Raw genomic sequence first — 23,854 nt, 5'->3', positions numbered from 1 at the left:
AATTATTGCAGGCAGGCCTTGAAAAGAGTCAAATCTACTTGAGAAGAGTCATGGTTATTCATAATCTCCTGCACTCTCACCCATCTGCTGATGATTGGCAGTTTTCTCCTAGAGAGAAAGGGAGAAAACTAGGTAGAAGACTGTGAGTCATCAGCAGGTGGGCAGGAGAGCAGGAATTCATGAATAACCATGACTCTTCTCAGGTGGCCGTGACTCTTTTCCAGGCCCAGTCTGCAATGATTGTGATGTTGGTTCTCGGCAACCACTTACTATTAACTTATAAATGACAGACTGCTGAAATCAACTCACCTCTCTACTTTATTCTGCAGTTAGTATGGGCAGCATAAAGTTGATGACAGGTTCCCTTTAAAGAGACCAGTCCTGTATGGAGACTTACTGGTAGTGCTCCATGTTATGGAGACCTACTGGCAATGCTCGATGGGAAACAAATATGCAAAGAGGTATCTCCCAAGAAAAAGTAACATCTCACCAGTGGCACCTATTGAAGTGGCTCCCTATGAGTCAGGATCCAACGTTCCAAGGATCCAACGTTCCAAAAATACTTGGGATTTCACAAAGGAATATAGCCAGACCAAATATCTATCTGTAGACAGCTGTTTGAGGGTGCTTGCCCCTCATCAGTACGGAGTAGGATTCTAGCTGGATCTTGACTCATAGGGAGCCAGTTCCAATAGGGGCGCTGGCGAGATGGTTCTCTTTCTTGGGAGATACCTCTTTGCATAGATCTATCAAGAGAATAATACAGCTGTCATACTGTTATCATAATTCTACACCTAGTATTATCATGAGGATCGCCCTTAAGATAACATCTTCTCACATCAACAGTAAACTGACAATGAATTACCTATCTATACAGGAGTTTTATCTTTCTGCACTGACTGCTAAAGGACAGTATTTTGCAGTTAATTTTCAATGGCAATCGGGGAAAAAAAGTTTTTTATGCATACTGAATTTTTACAAATACCCATTTCTGATGGAAGTGTCCCTTTAATATTTATGAAATGTGTATTAGGCAGTTATGAGATCTTGAGAATGGGGTGTCGCAAGCTTGCTTCTTACTGGCAATTGTTTGTGCACTCAAGGTTTCCATAATTCTTACTGACTTCAAAAGAGAGAAACCCTGTTTCTATACTGCCAGCTCCCCAATAAAAATAATGACCGAGACACAGATGTAATCAGGATCAATGGGATGTTAATATGGGCTACAATGCTCTCTCAGTGCCCTCAACTGGCCATTTACCGGTAGCTTGAATTGATCTGTCCGGCAGGTTTCTTAAAAGGATTAAATATTTTACCAATAAAATAGTAAAAATGTTAAATCTGCCATTCACCACTATTGTATCAGCCCGAGACATGGGTAGGGAGATCTAGGTTAGGACAGTACACTCCAGATCATGCTTGTTGGTGACTTGTATTTAAATCTCTTGACGTCTTTTATGTTTGGAGTGGAGACAAAATCAAGAACATTGTGTACTAAAAGGTCAAAAACAGGTCTTCCCTTTACTAATGTTATAGAATATGAGTTTAAAACCAAAAGATAAAGGTACTAAGAGAATAATTGTCACCATGAAAATGTGATGTAAGCTACAAGCAGCATGTTATAGAGCAGGAAGAGGTGAGCATGGTTTAATGTAAAAGATTCAGTATGACTTGTAATTTATACATTTAATTTCCTGCTCATTCTGGGTTTTGAAGTCAAGGAATTGGTCCTATCAGCAGTGGTGTAGCATGGGGGGGGGGGGGGGGGGGGGGGGTGCCCCCGGTGCCAAATTGCAGGGGGCACCAGGCAGCAAGAATTTCAGTGAGGGCCAAGGGAGCCTATGGCTCCCGTCCCCTCCGTTATGTCTCATAGGCTTCAGAGGGGCTATTATATTAATAATAGAGGGGGACATTATACTAATAACAAAGAGGGGGCCATTATATTAATAAGAAAGAGGGGGACATTATATTATTAATAAAGAGGGGGCCGTTTTATATACTAATAATACAGAGGGGCCATTATATTAATAATAAAGAGGGGGTCATTATAATAATAATACAGAGGGACAATTATAATAATACAGAGGGGCCATTATAATAATACAGAGGGGGCCATTGTACAAAAAATATAGAGGGGGCCTTTATACTGATAATAATGAGGGGGGCCATTATGTTAATAACAAAAATAAGGACATTATATTAATAATAAAGAGGGGCCGTTTTCTATACTAATAATACAGAGGGGCCATTATATTAATAATAAAGAGGGGGCCAATATAATAATAATACAGAGGGACTATTATAATAATAATAATAATAATAATAATAATACAGAGGGGCCATTGTACTAAAAATATAGAGGGGGCCTTTATACTAATAATAAAGAGGGGGCCATTATATATACTTATAATACAGAGGGGCTATTATAATAATAATAAAGAGCGTCCATTATAATAATAATACAGAGGGGGCCATAATAATAATAATAAAGAGGGGGCCATTATATATACTAATAATACAGAGGGGCCATTATATATACAAATAATACAGAGGGGCCATTATATTAATAATGGAGGGGGACATTATACTAATAACAAAAAGGGGGCCATTATATTAATAACAAAGAGCGGGACATTATATTAATAACAAAGAGGGGCCATTATATATACTAATAATACAGAGGGGCCATTATATTAGTAATAAAGAGGGGGACATTATATTAATAACAAAAAGGGGGACATTATATTAATAATAAAGAGGGGGCCATTATAATAATAATAATAATAATAATACAGAGGGACCATTATAATAATAATACAGAGGGGGCCATTGTACTAATAATACAGAGGGGGCCATTATACTACTAATAAAGAGGGGGCCATTATATATACTTATAATACAGAGGGGCTATTATAATAATAATAATAATAATAATAATAATAAAGGGGGGACATTATATTAATAATACAGAGGGGGCCATTATATATACTAATAATACAGAGGGGCTATTATTATTATAATAATAATAATAATAATAAAATAAAAAAAGAGGGAGCCATTATATATACTAATAATACAGAGGGGCCATTATATTAATAATAAAGAGGGAGCCATTATATATATTAATAATAAAGAGGGAGCTATTATATATACTAATAATACAGCGGGACCATTATAATAATAATAATAATACAGAGGGACCATTATAATAATAATACAGAGGGACCATTATAATAATTATACAGAGGGACCATTATAATAATAATAATACAGAGGGACCATTATAATAATAATACAGAGGGGCCATTGTACTAAAAATACAGAGGGGGTCATTATACTAATAATAAAGAAGGGGCCATTATATATACTTATAATACAGAGGGGCTATAATAATAATAATAATAATAATAATAATAATAATAATAATAAAAAAGAGGGGCCATTATAATAATAATACTACAGAGGGGGCCATAATAATAATAATATAGAGAGGGTCATAATAATAATAATAATAATAATACAGAGGGGGCCATTAATATTATTATTAACAATAATCATATTACAGATGGGGCCATAATAATATTAATACTACTACTACTACTAATAATAATAATAATAATAATAATAATGATAATATAGAGGGGCCATTAATATTAATAATAATAATAATAATAATAATAATACAGAGGGGGCCATTATAATAATACAGAGGGGGTCATTCTAATATACAGGGGGAATAATATTATGGGGGACTATCTGTCTCGCTCTAGCACAGAAATGGGGGGCAGCAGGATGACAGTGTTGAGACAACAGGAAGGAGAGGATGATAGTAAAGTGAAGAATCTAATTTTTTTTCTGTGAAACTCTGCAGAGACGAGAAGCGGCTGAAAGAAGGTATCATGGTGGTCTTATCTCCGAATGAAGACATTGAGGAAAGAGTCTACATCACAGGAGAGGTCACTGGATGTAACAGGTATTGTGCTGTATTTTACTGTATATTTAATAGCAATGTATGTTATGTCCATCCAAATATCTGTTTCATGGTAGGGTTGGGGGGAGGAGATTAAGAATTTGGCCCACAGAAGAAAACTCCTCCCAAAGTGAATATTTTCCATTTGTAGTATTTTTTTTTAGATCTGGTCTAGCCAGGTTTTAAAAATAAATGGCTCACTGAGCTTACAAAAAAGTTTTGATACGCCATAGCGACATATCAAAAGGTTCTGAGACCCCCACCCATCACCGGAACAAGGAGATGGAAGAACTTGTATATCATTCTCTCTCTCCTCACAGCAGGAGACAGGCTCTCTATGTTTCCGTAAGTTTGTGGGTCTGTTTCGATTCCGTTTCCTGCAACTAGGAGAGCGCGCGATATGTGAGCACTTCTCTCTCCACGTTCTAGCACTAAGTGGGGGGTCTCAGCACTCAAAGCCCCACAGATCAAAACCTTTGATCTGTCACTATGATATATGAAAAGTTATTTGAAAGCTCAGTGATGCTTTAGGATAGTCTGCAAATATGAGATCAATGGGGGGTCTGACTCCTGGCACCCCAATTGATCAGCTATTTGAAGGTGCCATAGCCCTAGCGTGAGCACTGAGGTCTCTTCATTCTTTCCATTGTTAACACACAAGTCCATACTTCTCGTAGTGGCTGTGCTTAGTATTTCAGCCCAGTCTCCTGCTCGGTTGAAAAGCTCTACAGTTGCAAAAAGGACTGTCGCTTGTCTATGTAATGTCTATTGTTAATTTAAAAACTTTTACACATTTGACACTTACCACTTCCCGTCCAGCTCTGATGGCCATTGGGTCTTGGATGCCTTCATCAACTGTAAGAACATTAATGGTAGCAATATGTTTAGTACATGTGCGTATTGATATATGGAAATGCTACAAGTTTTTTAATCTCCATTCATCCAGGTTAGGCTACTTTCACACTAGCGTTTTTGCTGGATCCGGCAGGGTTCAGCAAAAACACTTCCATTACTGATTATACAACCGTCTGCATCCGTTATGAACAGCATTTTGGAGCATTCCATTCTGTTCAGTTACACTTTGTCCCCATTGACAATGAATGGGGACAAAACTGAAGCGTTTTTTTCCGGTATTGAGACCCTACGACGGATCTCAATACTGGAAAACTAAAACGGTAGTGTGAAAGTAGCCTTATACTTGGTGACTTACCAACTGTCTGTCCACCTGAGCTACTTTTCTGTTGCATTTGTGGGCTGCCAGAATTCTGTGGGACGTGTAATTCCCTCTCAGGTCGTATCACTTGACTATAGATAGATTCCTAGGCACACAATGTAAAAAAAAAATCACTATGTGAAATACAAGGGAAGCTGAGAAAATGTGCTTCAGCGACGTTTCATCAACAGGTCTGTAGTGATATTACCGCTATGGTGTGTAGTGATGTTAGCCTATCACTATAGACCATAATAACAAGTTATAGACCTGTTTATATTGTATATAATTACATGCTAATGTATCAACTTCTAGCCAACTTAGCAAGGTTTTTATTCACCTAAAGGGTTAAGTTTGAAGCCTCATCTCTGTAGCTGGCCAAGATAAACTGGCTTTTTAGGAACCCCTCCCCGACACGGGCACGTGCCTCACCAACCTTTCCCATAGCTATGTTCCTAATCTAGCCCTCCTACAGATATTCTGTTTTAAATGTATGAATCTTTGTGCTGTATAGCCCAATAGAAATGGCATGTCTGCTCTAGAAGCAGACCTTACCTCGCTATGGGGCCCAAAAAGTGAGGATCTCAGTGGCAATTTACTACTCCTTAAGTGCTGACCTCAAAATATGAAACCGGTGCTCGGGGGAGGTACGCTTTGGCCCTGGCTCCTCCCTTCTTTCTTATCCCAATACAAATGGAATGTCTACTCTAGAGGCAGGCCTTACCTCTGTTATGGGGCCCAAAAAGTGGGGAACTCAGTGGCAATTCACTACTCCCTCCTAAGTGCTGGCCTCAAAATATGAAACTGGTGCTCGGGGGAGGTACGCTTTGACCCTGGCTCCTCCCTTCTTTCTTATCCCAATAGGAATGGCATGTCTGCTGTATTGGCAGGCCTTTCTTTTGCTATGGGGCCCAAAAAGTGAAGATCTCAGTGCCATTTTACTACTCAAGTGTTGACCTCAAAATTTGAAACTGCTGCTCGGGGGAGGTACAGTTTGGCCCTAGCCCCTCCCTTCTTTTCTTATCCCAATGAGAATGGAATGTCTACTCTAGAGGCAGGCCTTACCTCTGCTATGGGGCCCAAAAAGTGAGGATCTCAGTGCGATTTTACTACTTCTCAAGTGCTGATCTTAAAATATAAAACTGGTGCTCGAAGGGAGGTACAGTTTGGCCTTGGCTCCTTGAAAACCCAAAGGCAAAATTTACCGTGTGAACCAGCCTAGCCCTTGTACTGTGTGTATAGGTACAGTCAGTACATTATGCAGCTCAGGATAACTGAATGGTTTGTGACAAGGCCGCATTGATTGCACATTGGCTCTGGGCTTGCACCAACAAAGTATGGCAGGAACCACTCTGCAGACCTGAGTTATATATTTTAAATCAAATGTTTCAATTTCTCACCAACTCTGCTGGCTATCATTGAATGGAAATATTCTTGTTTCCATATCAAGGCTGAAAATCCATACAGAAATAAAATGCTTCAATGCATGCAGTTTAGACAAACCCACCAGCTACAAAAATCTCTTGCCCTGATAATTTGCTACAATGTATTAGCGTCTTTAAAATCAGGCCAGAGTCCATGCTGTTTATCTGAGATTGTCTAGACTTGATATAACTGTATTGGCTGTGATGAGTGATAGATCAGTACAGTTTTATCCTATGGATATATATAAAAAGCAAGCAGAGATATTGACATTGATGATAAATTGAAACATAATGTTGTTGAAAAAAAAACCTGAAAACTATATACGATATCAGAATCTGTATGGACATATCCAGTCAATATAAATCCAAATACCTGTGAGGACCTGCTTGACTCCTGGAACTGTGGAACTGGATTGATAGTGACTTGAGGGTTTAGTGGTTGGTCTGGAGGTTTTGTAATTCTGCGCTGTGATTCGCGCTCCAGGATGTCTGCTGGGCTGACGTAGCGTGTCTGGGGCTGTTTCCATTGTCTATTAGGCCCAAATGAATCGGAGATACTTGTGCTTTCCTGCTGAATTATCTTCTGCTGAGTGTTCCTTAAGAGATGGAAGATGCATACAAGAAGCTAAAGATTGATATCAAACAATCCAATAACAGCATTTCATTAAAAAATATGTTACGTAATAATAATAATATTTATTTAGCGCCACTATATTCCACAGCCCTTTACAAATTTGTAACACCCCAGAGTGGTGTTACCACTTCTGCATCTTGCTACTGTCTTTATTGGTCTAATCTGATGTCATCTTATGCATTTATTCCAAGTCCTCCACACTGTGCATTTCTAATGTTTGTAACTGTTTATAACATGTAATATGCCTGGTTCACTAGCAGGTGGCAGCAAACACAGCAGAGCTGTACTTAGATAGAATGGAACTTACCATTCCATTCTAACCCCCCTCTGTAGGGAAGTGGGCTAGTCCTACTTTCTGCAGGAAGGGTGGGGACCAGTTAGAGTCAGTCTAGTTTACCCCCAGCAAGCAGAAGGGTGTGCAAGGGCACGTCTCTGCTGGACATGCCCACGCCAGCCAGAGCACCCTAAGCTCTGCTGGCCAAGGAGGCCAAAGCTTGAAACCTCAGGAGTCAGGAGGAAAGTTCCCTGGCATAACCTGGAGTCACACTACAAAGTGAAGTGCAGCATACAGAAGAAGCTGAGATATACAGCCAGCCTGTCAGTACAGCAGAGTCAGAGAGAAACAGATATAGCAGAGTGGAGTTTGCCTGCCAGTTTCATGCTAAAGCCTGCTGGAACCAAGACAAAGCCTGTAAACCGTTCTGGAGAACGTTTATGCAAAGTAAAGCTGCCATTGAACTTCATCTCAAGGTCTGCACTCTAGTTATTCTTTTATTCCTCAATTTTTCCCCCTATTTATTGCTTCGGAGCCAAAGCCTGGGGTCCAGCCGTATCCAGGTAGGAGCACCGTGACACACATAAAGAGAAATTTTAGGCGGCAACATACCACTCAGCATTCCTACACAAGAGACACGCGTTATATAGAGGGCCCTAAGGGGAGGCACCCATTGCAAATTCATGCCAGAGATCCACCCTTTGAGTGGTTAAAAGGAAGCAGTTTTGACTTTTTTTTACTTTTATAGCCCATAAACAGACATACCATATTTTCAACCTTTGTAGTTTCACAGGGCCCCAGTAGAAAGGGGTGATCTATGACAATCTGATTTAAAGGGTTGATCTATTATAAGATATTAACAAGGGCTCGGATACAGCTCTTGCACAGGGGCCCTCTGCTGTCTGCGCCTGCCCCTTCTGGAGCCCACAACTATTTGGCACTGCATGGAAAATAACGAGAACTACGACCAGTAAAGTATGAATACATTATACATCTCATGACATGACTCATAAACAGCTAAGAAAAGCATTGAGAAACACCCTAAGGTAATATAGCTTAAATCTAATCCATTGATGTAATACCGTAGAGCTGCTGGTCTTTTTGAGTTATCTCCGGTTTTGGAATCCGACACAGCACTATTAATATCTTCACAAACCAACTCCACCTAGAAAACGTAAAAATAAATTATTGAGAGACTGCCAACTACACAGTAATCAGTTTAACATACGTTCCTGAATCCAAATGCCTTACCCCAATATCATCACACTGAAAGAAGTGAACATCAGCTTTCGGTTGGTATCTTTCCTGGCATACTAGCACCAGCAGAGGTCGATGCCGATTTTCTGGGAGAAAAGTATCGCAACGTTGGATGGCAGAGACAGGAAACACTTCCAGCTCTTCCTGTACACATAAAACACAAAGAGAAATTACTATGCTTTCGACATACATGTTTAAATGTACAGTTGGTAGACAGGGTCGACAGTTGGTAGACAGGATCTTTTAGGTGGAGGTCTTCCTTTGATAACATTTTTAAGTGTGAAAGGCCCTTCTGTGTACATTGTGATATGATCGCCTGACTTTAAAGGGCTGTTCCCACCTTTTTAGGTGAAAGCACATTCCCAGGATATGCTGTCAATGTACTGTATGATTGATGGCAGGGGTGGCGGTTTACCTATGGGAAAACCTCACCAGTCCTGAGAATGAAAGGGGCTGCTGCGTAGACTAGCACTGAGACCCTTTTACTGTTTTTCCCTGCTCAGTGGTGCCCCAGCCACTCGCTGTGCAGAAACTGGCAATGTGGCTCCATTCACATAGATGGGATTGGCAAAGGTTCTCTGCAAGGCACGGTGGTCAAGAGCACTGCTGTGCTAGGAAAACTTGAAAGGGAAATAGTGCTAAACGGGCTCAGCAGAATTTTTATTCTCGGGATTGAGAGGCGAACTACCACCAATCATAAAGCAATGACATATCTTAATGATTAAGACACCCTAAGGGTCCATTCACACGTCCGTAGTGTATTGCGGATCCGCAATACACCATGCCGGAACCCCCATAGAACTGCCTATTCTTGTCTGTGGACAAGAATAGGACATGTTCTATTTTTTTCCGGAGCTGCGGACCGGAAAATCGGCGGCGCGGTCCGGAAATGCGGATGCGGAGAGCACATAGTGTGCTCTCCGCATCCATTCCTGTCCCATTGAGAATGAATGGGTCCGCACCCGTTCCGGATATTGTGGAACGGATGCGGACCCATTCCACGGACGGGTGAATGGACCCTTAGACTGCACTACTGAGAGTTTCTGATGACATGCCAGGTGCAGTGTTTTCATGGTGACCTTATGTGGGTTCACATCAGCATTAATATCCAATTTCACACATAAAGGGGGTCATTTATCAATAATGGCATAATTTGCTCCAAAAACATACTAATGTTCCAAATCAAAAGTGGTTATTTGTTTCACCTCATATCAAAAGGCGCAGGCCGCATGTAAGATGTGACTTTTTAAAATATCAACTTGATTATCCGCCTATTTCTCTTGATTTGCGACATTTTAATACCAAGAGCACTAAAATTAGACTTTTTAAAACTGAAATGCGCCATTTCAGCCACCCTTTTCCAGACCACACTTGCGACTTTTGAAACATATTTGCGACTTTTGAAGCATATTTGCGACAGTTCCAGTGATAAATTGCTACTTTTGTCTAAGATGTTTTTGTCATTGTTTTGTTCTTGTTGAATGACAATTGTCACGATAGGTAGGTAAGCAGGGAAATAACCAAACACAGGAAAACAAACAGAACAAACGACTAGGCCCAAAAGCTAGAGAGAAAAGGGTCACCTCCTAGCGATCCCAAAAAGATTTCCCTAAACTGCTGTGCCCATGTGCATACCCTTAGGGTGGATATGCACATGCCCTTGTGCCTAAACCTGAACACCCTGGGCAAACCCTAAGCAGCAGGGAAAGGGGAAGAGGCAACCTGCTTCTTCAAACCAGGAGCAAGCAAGCGTCTCCCTAGAGGCCTAGATAAAACACACAAATGGAAATGGAGAGGACTTATCTTGAGCAGAGCTGGAGAAGACGATCCACCACAAATCAAGAGCTCCCAGGAAAGAACTATAACCCGCACAGGCCACTGGGGGGGATGGGGGGTTAATTGCCTCACTAACAATGAAACCCAGTACACCTGAGGGAAGGTGGATCCAGCTCCAACCCAAATCAAAACAAACAAAGAAGTCAGACATGTGCAGCCAGCCTGACAGATCTCCGCACATTCACAGGGCAAGGCGTGACAACAATTTACTGACATAAAGCCCTGCTGTTTAGCTCATTTATATCATCCTGCTTTAATACTTACCTATCCCTTTTCCCACAACAGGTTGGTTTTTCTTTTCATAAATGCGACTTTTTACACAAAACACCACCACATAAGTTGGCTTAATTGTCTGCAACAATTTGAGCCATTTCTACCGATAAGAGGATGATAAATGAGGCGTAATATGCGCCAGTTTGATAGTCCCGCCCACTTTGACATTAATAACTTATTTCTGGTGTGATGCATCTTTATGGAGAAAATTGTGGAGAAAACAGTTGATATATTTGGTGCAAATTAAAACGCCATTCTTTTTGGTGCATTTTACGCCATAATTCTGGTGCAACATGCCTAATAAATTTCCCCCAAAAAGTATGTGTCTTTCTATTCAAGCCTGGACATTTTAATGTGGATGGTAATTTGAATCCACATAAGATCTTTATGACCACAGAGCAATGGTGGAGATATAGGGGTTCAATGGTAGCAGGGTCACCCAGTTTCTAGTGCCTTAGGGAGTCCTGAAAGTGAACACCAATATTTTAAATGGCACGAGATGGATGTAGCCATGATTTTGAATTGAGTCCCAGAAACTTACACCACTGACCTGAGAAAACTGAGAATTAACATCTATGGAGTAGAATGGAAAAGATCAGAGGGAAGAGGGCATAGGGGCCAAGGATCACATAAAGTAAAAAGGGAAACTCGAAGGTGAATTGACTCAACTAATACAATCAAACACAGAATAATTCACCTTGGATTCCACATCTAGAAGTTTAACAGTAGAACTGTTGACTTGCAGAACCATCTCCTGGATCCATATTCTGCCTTTGTTATCCATTAGGTTAAGTTTCCGAATCGCATCTTCCACTGTGTGGACATCATCCTCTTCATCGATTGTGAAGGTCACCAAATGCTGCAAAGACATAGCCATACAATGAAACAAAGTTTATTGCTATATATTTTTATTTCTGTGAAATCACATAATTATCTCATGCACACAAACATTAGATTTTTATAGTCCGCAAAATATGGATACCAGTCGTGTGCATTTCACATTTTGTGGAACAGACCAACTGGCCCCTAATAGAACAGTCCCATCCTTGACCGTAATGCGGACAATAATAGGACATTTTCTATTTTTTTGCGGAACAGCGATGCGGACATACTGACACAGAATGCACAAAGAGTCATTTCCGTTTTTTTGCAACCCCATTGAAATGAATGCTTCCGCATACAGGCCCAAAAGAAACGGAAAGAAAAGATTTGTGTGCATCAGCCCTAAAGGTGTTGCCATGAGATTATGCTGTGACTTCCTGCTTGGAGAGGGGAGAGAAATATGTTCTAGTCATATGGCTGCTAGAAATAAAAATTCAATAGGACTGAGAGTAGTTTCCATACACATTACACACATGGGGTTTGTATTGAAATATTGACAGGCCATTTAACATTAGTTTTGCTGTTTCTGTGGAATATAGTTTTGGCAATGGGAATAAGCATACTGTATAATAGTTACATATGTATTAATAAGCAATTCTGTGGTAATAGTTTATATTATATATTAAAATACTGGGAACCTTCTCCAAGTTAGTGGCCTTCAGACAATCTCAACTGAACCCAACATTGACACTGGAAGATGAACGCTGCTCGGGCAGCTTTATGAGGACCAGTGATGCGGAAATATCGTAAATCTGAACTAATCACAAATTAATCTTTAGATTTTCTGCTAAAATGAAGACTCAGATGTAACATGTGTTGTCAGGATTTTCTTTATAGGTGCAGTAAAGTCCGTCTTGCCGATTAGCTATAACTAGATTAGAATAATGCTTGCACAGCGCATGGTCAGGGATTTAGTGTTACGCTATGATGAAGCGATTAGCGGGTGTGCCAAGCATTATACAATGACTGATACTCGCATATCTGTATTGCTGCTGTTTTTTTGCAACATAAAATTACTCATTTTATATTTGCATTGCTGATGTGAAGAAAATACTAACTGGGTGAGGCAAAAAGAAAAAAAAAAGGTTTCCGGCCTGAAGGCTATAGTTGTCCTTGACGTCATGCTCACCTACCACATAAACCTCACACCTGACCCACATGGAGACGTCTTCCAAATGTTTATGTAATGTTGTACACGATGAAAGTTCACAGTTTGCACTTATGTAAAAAGAAAAAACATGCTGGTAAAAGCCATGAGGGAGGAGGCCAAGCTGTAGTGTCTCCATGTGGCTGCAGTGAGCCACGGGCTTGAAGGGACATGGAATCCGTGGCCAGCTCAGGACGAACTACAAATCTGCTGCAGAAATTCAAGGGTCAGCCTTGGGTGCCTGCTAGGGATTCCGCGGCAAATACACATTGCATTTTTCCAACATGTATTTTGTCATGTGAACATGGGCCGTATGTTGAGCATTTAGGGGGTCACTTACTAACCAGAAATACCCCGGGTCTAAAAAAGTGGGTGGGGAAGTTTACACAGGCAGGTTGACTGACAGCATGAAAGGGCTTTGTGGTAAAAGACTGAAACCCCTTTGGCACTGTTTAGAGATTTCTATTACTGGAAATGAGATCAAACATTGTAAGCAAAGGATCGTACAAATAAATATCTCTTCATGTGGTGACAGATTCCAATCACAGAAATCTCTGAGCGGTGCCAAAGGGGTTTAGCTTTTTACCAAAACCTTTCATTCTGAAAATCAGTGGTAGTCTGAGACCACAAGCCTGGATCCTATAGTTTATAGATCATACGTGCAGTACATCATGACCAATAAAAGGGGCATTTGTTTTCCTATTTTTAGTAACCTTAAAGAGGACCTGTCACCTCTCCTGACATGCCTGTTTAAATAGCTACATGCATTCCCCATGTAATAACAATTCTGGAGTATCTATTAGTTATGAGTGAATTGCTAGCAGTCTGCAGTAAGGGTACAGAGGGGAGGTAACAAGTTGGGGGGTGTACCTGCACAGTCTGACTCTATCCAATCAGTGCTGCCATTTTCAGACTGCGCAGGTACACGCCCAACTTGTTACCTCCCCTCTGTACCCTTACTGCAGACTGCTAGTAATTCATACATAACTTCTAGTAGAAATAATAAAGGAATGGTACAACATAGAGGGATCAGAATAGATGCTCCAGAATTGTTGTTACATGGGGAATGCAGGAAGCTATTAAAACAGACATGTCAGGAGAGGTGACAGGTCCTCTTTAAAGGGTTTCTACCACCAGATTTTTCGCTGACTGACACTAGCGAAGATGCCGGCGCAGGGAGCGGTCCGACAGTCACTGCGCCTGCGCCGAATATAGAAGCGCAGGTGCTGGAATTCGAGATGGAGCGAGGTTGGCTGTCAATCAAGAGGAGCGGGGCGGGCTGGAGGGATGCGGTGGGCAGCAGAAATAGTGAGTGGATGGAGCCTCTAGGTGCTGAAAAGACGCCCCCATAGCACCTAGAGGCTCATTTGCATATCAATACAAGTATGTTTTTAAGCTTAACGGCAGCAGACAAAGGTGATACAAGAGCACTGTTAGGTAGTGCAGACACTAGCAGATCGCTAGTGTCAGTCAGCGAAAAATGTCAATCTGGTGGTAGAAACCCTTTAAGATGACATTTCCCCAAACCTGCACATTAGGAAGAATTTGTTGTTTGTCGATAATATCTGCTTTCATGTCAGATACAGTCATGTGAAAAAATTCGGACACCCTTTGAAAGCATGTGGTTTTTTGTAACATTTTTAATAAATGGTTATTTCATCTCCGTTTCAACAATACAGAGAGATTAAAGTAATCCGACTAAACAAAGAAAACTGAAGAAAAGTCTTTTCAAGATCTTCTGTAAATGTCATTCTACAAAAATGCCTATTCTAACTGAGGAAAAAGATAGGACACCCTTGCCCCTAATAGCGAGTGTTACCTCCTTTGGCTGAAATAACTGCAGTGAGACGGTTCTTGTAGCCATCTACCAGTCTTCGACATCGGTCTGAGGAAATTTTACCCCACTCCTCAATGCAGAACTTTTTCAGCTGTGAGATGTTTGAGGGGTTTCTTGCACGTACAGCCCTTTTCAAGTCACCCCACAGCATCTCAATGGGATTCAAATCTGGACTTTGACTTGGCCATTCCAGGACTCTCCATTTCTTCTTTTTCAGCCAATCTTTGGTTGATTTACTAGTATGTTTTGGGTCATTGTCATGTTGCATGGTCCAGTTCCGCTTCAGCTTTAATTTTCTAACTGATGGTCTCACATGTTCTTCAAGCACCTTCTGATACACAGTAGAATTCATCGTGGATTCTATGATGGTGAGCTGACCAGGTCCTGCTGCAGCAAAGCAGCCCCAAACCATGACACTTCCACCTCCATGCTTCACAGTTGGTATGAGGTTCTTTTCTTGGAATGCTGTGTTTGGTTTACGCCAAACATGTCCTCTGCTGTTGTGTCCAAATAATTCAATTTTGGACTCATCTGTCCAAAGAACATTATTCCAGAAGTCCTGGTCTTTGTCAACTTTATCTCTGGCAAATGTCAGTCTGGCCTCGATGTTTCTCTTGGAAAGCAAAGGTTTCCTCCTTGCACACCTCCCATGCAAGTTAAACTTGTACAGTCTCTTTCTGATTGTAGAGGCATGTACTTCTACATCAACAGTAGCCAGAGCCTGCTGTAGTTCTCGAGATGACACTTTAGGGTTTTTGGAGACCTCTTTTAGCATCTTGCGGTCTGCTCTTGGGGTGAACTTGCTGGGGCGACCAGTCCTGGGCATGTTGGCAGTTGTTTTGAAAGCCCTCCACTTGTAGACTATCTTCCGGACAGTGGAATGGCTGATTTCAAAATCTTTTGAGATCTTTTTAAATCCCTTCCCAGACTCATAGGCTGCTACAATCTTTTTTCTGAAGTCCTCTGACAGCTCTTTTGCTCTCACCATGGTGCTCACTCTCACTTCAACAGTCAGGAGCACACCAAACTAAATGTCTGAGGTTTAAATAGGGCAAGCCTCATTCAACATGCAGAGTAACGATCTACTAATTATGTGCACCTGGTGTGAGATCTGAGCCAATTTAAGAGGGAATACATGTGAGGGTGTCCTATCTTTTTCCTCAGTTAGAATAGGCATTTTTGTAGAATGACATTTACAGAAGATCTTGAAAAGACTTTTCTTCAGTTTTCTTTGTTTAGTTGGATTACTTTAATCTCTCTGTATTGTTGAAACGGAGATGAAATAACCATTTATTAAAAATGTTACAAAAAACCACATGCTTTCAAAGGGTGTCCTAATTTTTTCACATGACTGTAGGTGGCGGTTGTGTCAGAAGTGGCATTCAGCTGACAGACTCTGTAATACCAAGGAGTCTTCCTGCCATGTGTGACAGCTCATGCTGGGCAGTGTGAACAATGCAGTGTATGACTCTACTGACTGTCTGTGGAAGAACTGTGCGCATACGTCCTTAGCGATTCACACTTACATTTACTTGGTACTGTGACACATCAGCCATGATGACATTTGAATATCTCTTCCTTTGTTCTGTGGACAAAATGAAAATTAAATTTATAAAAAAAATCAAAAGAGCATTTCACTGGAATCACATTAAAACAGAGGTTATTAAAGGGGTTGTGTCACTTCGCCAAGTGGCATTTATCATGTAGATAAGATTAATACAAGCCACTTCCTAATGTATTGTGATTGTCCATCTTGCTTCCTTTGCTGACTAGATTTATTTTTCCATTTCAATGGTTATGACTAGGGATGAGCGAACCCGAACTGTATAGTTCGGGTTCGTACCGAATTTTAGGGTGTCCGTGACACGGACCCGAACCCGAACATTTTCGTAAAAGTCCGGGTTCGAGTTCGGTGTTCGGCGCTTTCTTGGCGCTTTTTGAAAGGCTGCAAAGCAGCCAATCAACAAGTGTCATACTACTTGCCCCAAGAGGCCATCACAGCCTTGCCTACTATTGGCATGGCTGTGATTGGCCAGTGCAGCATGTGACCCAGCCTCTATATAAGCTTGGGTCACGTTGCGCTGCACGTCACTCTGCTGATTGAAGCATAGGGAGAGGTTGCAGCTGCGACGTTAGGGCGAGATTAGGCAGATTAACTCCTCCAAAAGACTTCATTCTGTGATCGATCTGCAGCTGTGGATCATTGAAGTGCTAATATTGACTTGCTCACTTTTTTGAGGCTGCCCAGAGCGTTTTTAGATCACTTTTTTTCTGGGGTGATCGGCGGCCATTTTGTGACTTGTGGTGCGCCAGCACAAGCTATCACCAAGTGTATTTAACCATCAATAGTGTGGTTATTTTGTGTTATATCCTACATCAGCTGCAGGCTGAGCCTGTGTCACCGAAGTGCATTTAACCATCAACAGTCTGGTTATTTTTTGGCCATATACTACATCAGCTGTAGGCTGAGCCTGTATCACCGAAGTGCATTTAACCATCAACAGTCTGATTATTTTTTGGCCATATACTACATCTGGTGCAGGCTGAGCCTGTGTCACCCAAGTGCATTTAACCATTAACAGTGTGGTTATTTTTTGGCCATATACTACATCAGGGGCAAGTTGAGCCTGTCACCCAGCGCCTAAAAAATAGACCTGACATTTCTATTCAACCAAATCTGTACTGTTTTAGCTGGTCAAGTTATTTGTAGTGACCGTAAAAGCACATTTTTTGTTCTGGGTTGAAAAACTATTCCCAAATTTGCCATTCTCAAAATAACTAGTTTCTGGTATATGAGGCCTACTTGAAATCTATCCCAAAAAGGATATCTTACATTGAAGGTGCTGAATAGTGTCATTCAGAAAAACCTAAGACACACGCTACCGTGCTGATAGAAGTCTGATTCTGTGATTAAACCTATACCTGTCACACAGCGCAAAAAAAAACAGGCCTCACATTTCTATTCAACCAAATCTGTACTGTTTTAGCTGGTCAAGTTATTTGTAGTGACCGTAAAAGCACACTTTTTGTTCTGGGTTGAAAAACTATTCCCAAATTTGCCATTCTCAAAATTGTGGTGAACGGGAACAATGAGGAAAACATCTAATAAGGGACGCGGACGTGGACATGGTCGTGGTGGTGTTAGTGGACCCTCTGGTGCTGGGAGAGGACGTGGCCGTTCTGCCACAGCCACACGTCCTAGTGTACCAACTACCTCAGGTCCCAGTAGCCGCCAGAATTTACAGGGATATTTGGTGGGGCCCAATGCCGTTCTAAGGATGGTAAGGCCTGAGCAGGTACAGGCATTAGTCAATTGGGTGGCCGACAGTGCATCCAGCACGTTCACATTATCTCCCACCCAGTCTTCTGCAGAAAGCGCACAGATGGCGCATGAAAACCAAGCCCATCAGTCTGTCACATCACCCCCATGCATATCAGGGAAACTGTCTGAGCCTCAAGTTATGCAGCAGTCTCTTATGCTGTTTGAAGACTCTGCTGCCAGGGTTTCCCAAGGGCATCCACCTAGCCCTTCACCAGTGGTGGAAGAGATAGAATGCACTAACGCACAACCACTTATGTTTCCTGATGATGAGGACATGGGAATACCACCTCAGCACGTCTCTGATGATGACGAAACACAGGTGCCAACTGCTGCGTCTTTCTGCAGTGTGCAGACTGAACAGGAGGTCAGGGGTCAAGACTGGGTGGAAGACGATGCAGGGGACGATGAGGTCCTAGACCCCACATGGAATGAAGGTCGTGCCACTGACTTTCAGAGTTCGGAGGAAGAGGCAGTGGTGAGACCGAGCCAACAGCGTAGCAAAAGAGGGAGCAGTGGGCAAAATCAGAACACCCGCCGCCAAGAGACTCCGCCTGCTACTGACCGCCGCCATCTGGGACCGAGCACCCCAAAGGCAGCTTCAAGGAGTTCCCTGGCATGGCACTTCTTCAAACAATGTGCTGACGACAAGACCCGAGTGGTTTGCACGCTGTGCCATCAGAGCCTGAAGCGAGGCATTAACGTTCTGAACCTTAGCACAACCTGCATGACCAGGCACCTGCATGCAAAGCATGAACTGCAGTGGAGTAAACACCTTAAAAACAAGGAAGTCACTCAGGCTCCCCCTGCTACCTCTTCTGCTGCTGCCGCCTCGGCCTCTTCTGCTGCTGCTGCTGCCGCCACCTCGGCCTCTTCTGCTGCTGCTGCCGCCGCCTCGGCCCCTTCCTCTGCCTCTGGAGGAACGTTGGCACCTGCCGCCCAGCAAACATGGGATGTACCACCAACACCACCACCTGTGTCACCAAGCCTCTCAACCATGTCACACGGCAGCGTTCAGCTCTCCATCTCACAAACATTTGAGAGAAAGCGTAAATTCTCACCTAGCCACCCTCGATCCCTGGCCCTGAATGCCAGCATTTCTAAACTACTGGCCTATGAAATGCTGTCATTTAGGCTGGTGGACACACACAGCTTCAAACAGCTCATGTCACTTGCTGTCCCACAGTATGTTGTTCCCAGCCGCCACTACTTCTCCAAGAGAGCCGTGCCTTCCCTGCACAAACAAGTGTCCGATAAAATCAAGTGTGCACTGCGCAACGCCATCTGTGGCAAGGTCCACCTAACCACAGATACGTAGACCAGTAAGCACGGCCAGGGACACTATATCTCCCTAACTGCACACTGGGTAAATGTAGTGGCGGCTGGGCCCCAGGCGGAGAGCTGTTTGGCGCACGTCCTTCCGCCGCCAAGGATCGCAGGATCTTTGCCTCCTGTCTCCTCCTCCTCCTACTCAGCTTCCTCCTCCTCTTCTTCCACCTGCTCATCCAGTCAGCCACACACCTTCACCACCAACTTCAGCACAGCCCGGGGTAAACGTCAGCAGGCCATTCTGAAACTCATATGTTTGGGGGACAGGCCCCACACCGCACAGGAGTTGTGGCGGGGTATAGAACAACAGACCGACGAGTGGTTGCTGCCGGTGAGCCTCAAGCCCGGCCTGGTGGTGTGCGATAATGGGCGAAATCTCGTTGCAGCTCTGGGACTAGCCGGTTTGACGCACATCCCTTGCCTGGCGCATGTGCTGAATTTGGTGGTGCAGAAGTTCATTCGCAACTACCCCGACATGTCAGAGCTGCTGCATAAAGTGCGGGCCGTCTGTTCGCGCTTCCGGCGTTCACACCCTGACGCTGCTCGCCTGTCTGCGCTACAGCGTAACTTCGGCCTTCCCGCTCACCGCCTCATATGCGACGTACCCACCAGGTGGAACTCCACCTTGCATATGCTGGACAGACTGTGCGAGCAGCAGCAGGCCATAGTGGAGTTTCAGCTGCAGCACGCACGGGTCAGTCGCACTGTGGATCAGACACACTTCACCACCAATGACTGAGCCTCCATGCGAGACCTGTGTGCCCTGTTGCGTTGTTTCGAGTACTCCACCAACATGGCCAGTGGCGATGACGCCGTTATCAGCGTTACAATACCACTTCTATGTCTCCTTGAGAAAACACTTAGGGCGATGATGGAAGAGGAGGTGGCCCAGGAGGAAGAGGAGGAAGAGGGGTCATTTTTAGCACTTTCAGGCCAGTCTCTTCGAAGTGACTCAGAGGGAGGTTTTTTGCAACACCAGAGGCCAGGTACAAATGTGGCCAGACAGGGCCCACTACTGGAGGACGAGGAGGACGAGGATGAGGAGGAGGTGGAGGAGGATGAGGATGAAGCATGTTCACAGCGGGGTGGCACCCAAAGCAGCTCGGGCCCATCACTGGTGCGTGGCTGGGGGGAAACACAGGACGATGACGATACGCCTCCCACAGAGGACAGCTTGTCCTTACCTCTGGGCAGCCTGGCACACATGAGCGACTACATGCTGCAGTGCCTGCGCAACGACAGCAGAGTTGCCCACATTTTAACGTGTGCGGACTACTGGGTTGCCACCCTGCTGGATCCCCGGTACAAAGACAATGTGCCCACCTTACTTCCTACACTGGAGCGTGATAGGAAGATGCGCGAGTACAAGCGCACGTTGGTAGACGCGCTACTGAGAGCATTCCCAAATGTCACAGGGGAACCAGTGGAAGCCCAAAGCGAAGGCAGAGGAGGAGCAAGAGGTCGCCAACGCAGCTGTGTCACGGCCAGCTCCTCTGAGGGCAGGGTTAGCATGGCAGAGATGTGGAAAAGTTGTGTCACCACACCACAGCTAACTGCACCACCACCTGATATGGAACGTGTTAGCAGGAGGCAACATTTCACTAACATGGTGGAACAGTACCTGTGCACACCCCTCCACGTACTGACTGATGGTTCGGCCCCATTCAACTTCTGGGTCTCCAAATTGTCCACGTGGCCAGAGCTAGCCTTTTATGCCTTGGAGGTGCTGGCCTGCCCGGCGGCCAGCGTTTTGTCTGAACGTGTATTCAGCACGGCAGGGGGCGTCATTACAGACAAACGCAGCCGCTTGTCTACAGCCAATGTGGACAAGCTGACGTTCATAAAAATGAACCAGGCATGGATCCCACAGGACCTGTCCATCCCTTGTGCAGATTAGATATTAACTACCTCCCCTTAACAATATATTATTCTACTCCAGGGCACTTCCTCATTCAATACTATTTTTAATTTCATTTTACCATTATATTGCGGGGCAACCCAAAGTTGAATGAACCTCTCCTCTGTCTGGGTGCCTGGGGCCTAAATGTGTGACAGTGGCCTGTTCCAGTGGTGGGTGACGTGAAGCCTGATTCTCTGCTATGACATGAAGACTTATTCTGTGCTGACATGAAGCCAGATTCTCTGTTACGCGACCTCTCTCCTCTGCCTGGGTGCCTGCTCCTAAATATGTGACAGTGGCCTGTTCCAGTGGTGGGTGACGTGAAGCCTGATTCTCTGCTATGACATGAAGACAGATTCTGCGCTGACATAAGGCCAGATTCTCTGTTACGGGACCGCTCTCCTCTGTCTGGGTGCCGGGGCCTAAATGTGTGACAGTGGCCTGTTCCAGTGGTGGGTGACGTGAAGCCTGATTCTCTGCTATGACATGAAGACAGATTCTGCGCTGACATAAGGCCAGATTCTCTGTTACGGGACCTCTCTCCTCTGCCTGGGTGCCTGGGCCTAAATGTGTGACAGTGGCCTGTTCCAGTGGTGGGTGACGTGAAGCCTGATTCTCTGCTATGACATGAAGACTGATTCTGCGCTGACATAAGGCCAGATTCTCTGTTACGGGACCTCTCTCCTCTGCCTGGGTGCCTGGGCCTAAATGTGTGACAGTGGCCTGTTCCAGTGGTGGGTGACGTGAAGCCTGATTCTCTGCTATGACATGACGACAGATTCTGCGCTGACATAAGGCCAGATTCTCTGTTACGGGACCGCTCTCCTCTGTCTGAGTGCCGGGGCCTAAATGTGTGACAGTGGCCTGTTCCAGTGGTGGGTGACGTGAAGCCTGATTCTCTGCTATGACATGAAGACTGATTCTGCGCTGACATAAGGCCAGATTCTCTGTTACGGGACCTCTCTCCTCTGCCTGGGTGCCTGGGCCTAAATGTGTGACAGTGGCCTGTTCCAGTGGTGGGTGACGTGAAGCCTGATTCTCTGCTATGACATGAAGACTGATTCTGTGCTGACATGAAGCCAGATTCTATGCTATGGCATGAAGAGACTGATTCTGTGCTGACATGAAGCCAGATTCTTTGCTATGGCATGAAGAGACTGATTATCTGCTGATGTGAAGCCAGATTCTCTGCTATGGGACCTCTGTCCAATTGATATTGGGTCATTTTTATTTTTTTTATTTTAATTTTAATTCATTTCCCTATCCACATTTGTTTGCAGGGGATTTACCTACATGTTGCTGCCTTTTGCAGCCCTCTAGCTCTTTCCTGGGCTGTTTTACAGCCTTTTTAGTGCCCAAAAGTTCGGGTCCCCATCGACTTCAATGGGTTTCGGGTTCGGGACGAAGTTCGGTTCGGGTTCGGATCCCGAACCCGAACATTTCCGTGAAGTTCGGCCGAACTTCTCGAACCCGAACATCCAGGTGTTCGCTCAACTCTAGTGCCGGCCTCTCTGGTGGCCGGGACCGTGGAAGCTCACATAGGCTGGTGCTTTTTTCTGTAGTGTGCAAGCACGGCCACTGCTGCTGGATTGCAGGGTGGTCGTAACCATGGAAACTATATCAATCTACTCTTTAATATGTCACCTGCAGATTGTTCTGCATTTTGATGGTGACAGGTTCCCTTTAATTCTATGGGGACTTTTTTTTTAAAGAATAATGCAAACGGATCCGTTCTGAACGGATACAAGCGTTTGCATTACCGGTGCGGATCCGTCTGTGCAGATACAAGACAGATCCGAACCGAACGCCGGTGTGAAAGTAGCCTTACAGAGCTACCAAGCAGACGTTTTATCCAGCAAGCTCCACATTTAAAGTAAAAGCACTGATTCCTGCCAATGATTGCCAAAACCTGCTGGGGCCAAGAGACCAAAGCTGTATACTGTTTGGATGCAAGTTATTTCAAGTAAAGGAACGTTTGAACTTCATCTAAAGGTCTGGACATCATTTATTCTGCAAAATTCCTCTATTACTCCTACTATCACTACACTCAAATTTATTGCAAGTGAGCCAGGAGTCCGGCCGTACCCAGGTAGGGTACACCGTGACACAACTAACATCAAGCTATAGACATTACAGGCCATTACAGCACTCTGCCATTCCTAAACTGGGACGTGCGTTATAACACCTTGGAAGGGCCCTGGGATAGTCCCCTACGCAGGCTGCAATTAGCGTCACAACAAATACAGGATATATTATCCACCTGACCCGGCCACTGCACTAAAAGTGGCGTCAGCGAACCTGCTCCTGATCACTGCACACTCTGTCGCCACTGAAAAGGCGATGAAGCCAGAACAAAGCTCTCATGAGAGCCGCTACCTCTTCAAACAGCTGACCGGCGGGGGTGCTGGGAGTTGGACCCCTGCCGATCTGATATGTATGAATCAATATCTTTGCACTGCAGAGCCCCTGTAAGTTCTGCAGAGCTCTGCCGCTAAGCATTTACGTTGCTTTTGCCCACCAATAAGATCTGACAACAGGAGCTCTCAGAAGGGATCATCCGAC

At 44.0% G+C, this 23,854-nt stretch overlaps 1 protein-coding gene across 1 annotated transcript in view; it reads right to left on the bottom strand.

The window, feature by feature from the left end:
* The window catches only part of EPS8L1 (EPS8 like 1), a 132,153-nt gene that overhangs the window by 21,259 nt on the left and 87,040 nt on the right, over positions 1-23,854 (bottom strand). The window contains exons 4-10 of the mRNA XM_040432560.1: positions 16,271-16,329; positions 11,576-11,737; positions 8,764-8,913; positions 8,595-8,677; positions 6,978-7,200; positions 5,181-5,289; positions 4,776-4,825 (exon numbers count right to left, since the gene is read on the bottom strand). Coding sequence (XP_040288494.1) covers positions 4,776-4,825; positions 5,181-5,289; positions 6,978-7,200; positions 8,595-8,677; positions 8,764-8,913; positions 11,576-11,737; positions 16,271-16,329 — 836 coding nt within the window. The remainder of the gene's footprint in view (positions 1-4,775; positions 4,826-5,180; positions 5,290-6,977; positions 7,201-8,594; positions 8,678-8,763; positions 8,914-11,575; positions 11,738-16,270; positions 16,330-23,854) is intronic.

The sequence above is a fragment of the Bufo bufo genome, chromosome 1 (genome assembly GCF_905171765.1).
Source record: "Bufo bufo chromosome 1, aBufBuf1.1, whole genome shotgun sequence".
Taxonomy (NCBI): Eukaryota; Metazoa; Chordata; class Amphibia; order Anura; family Bufonidae; genus Bufo; species Bufo bufo.
The sequence above is the reverse complement of the archived record's forward strand: the minus strand, read 5'-3'. Positions and strand labels throughout refer to the sequence as shown.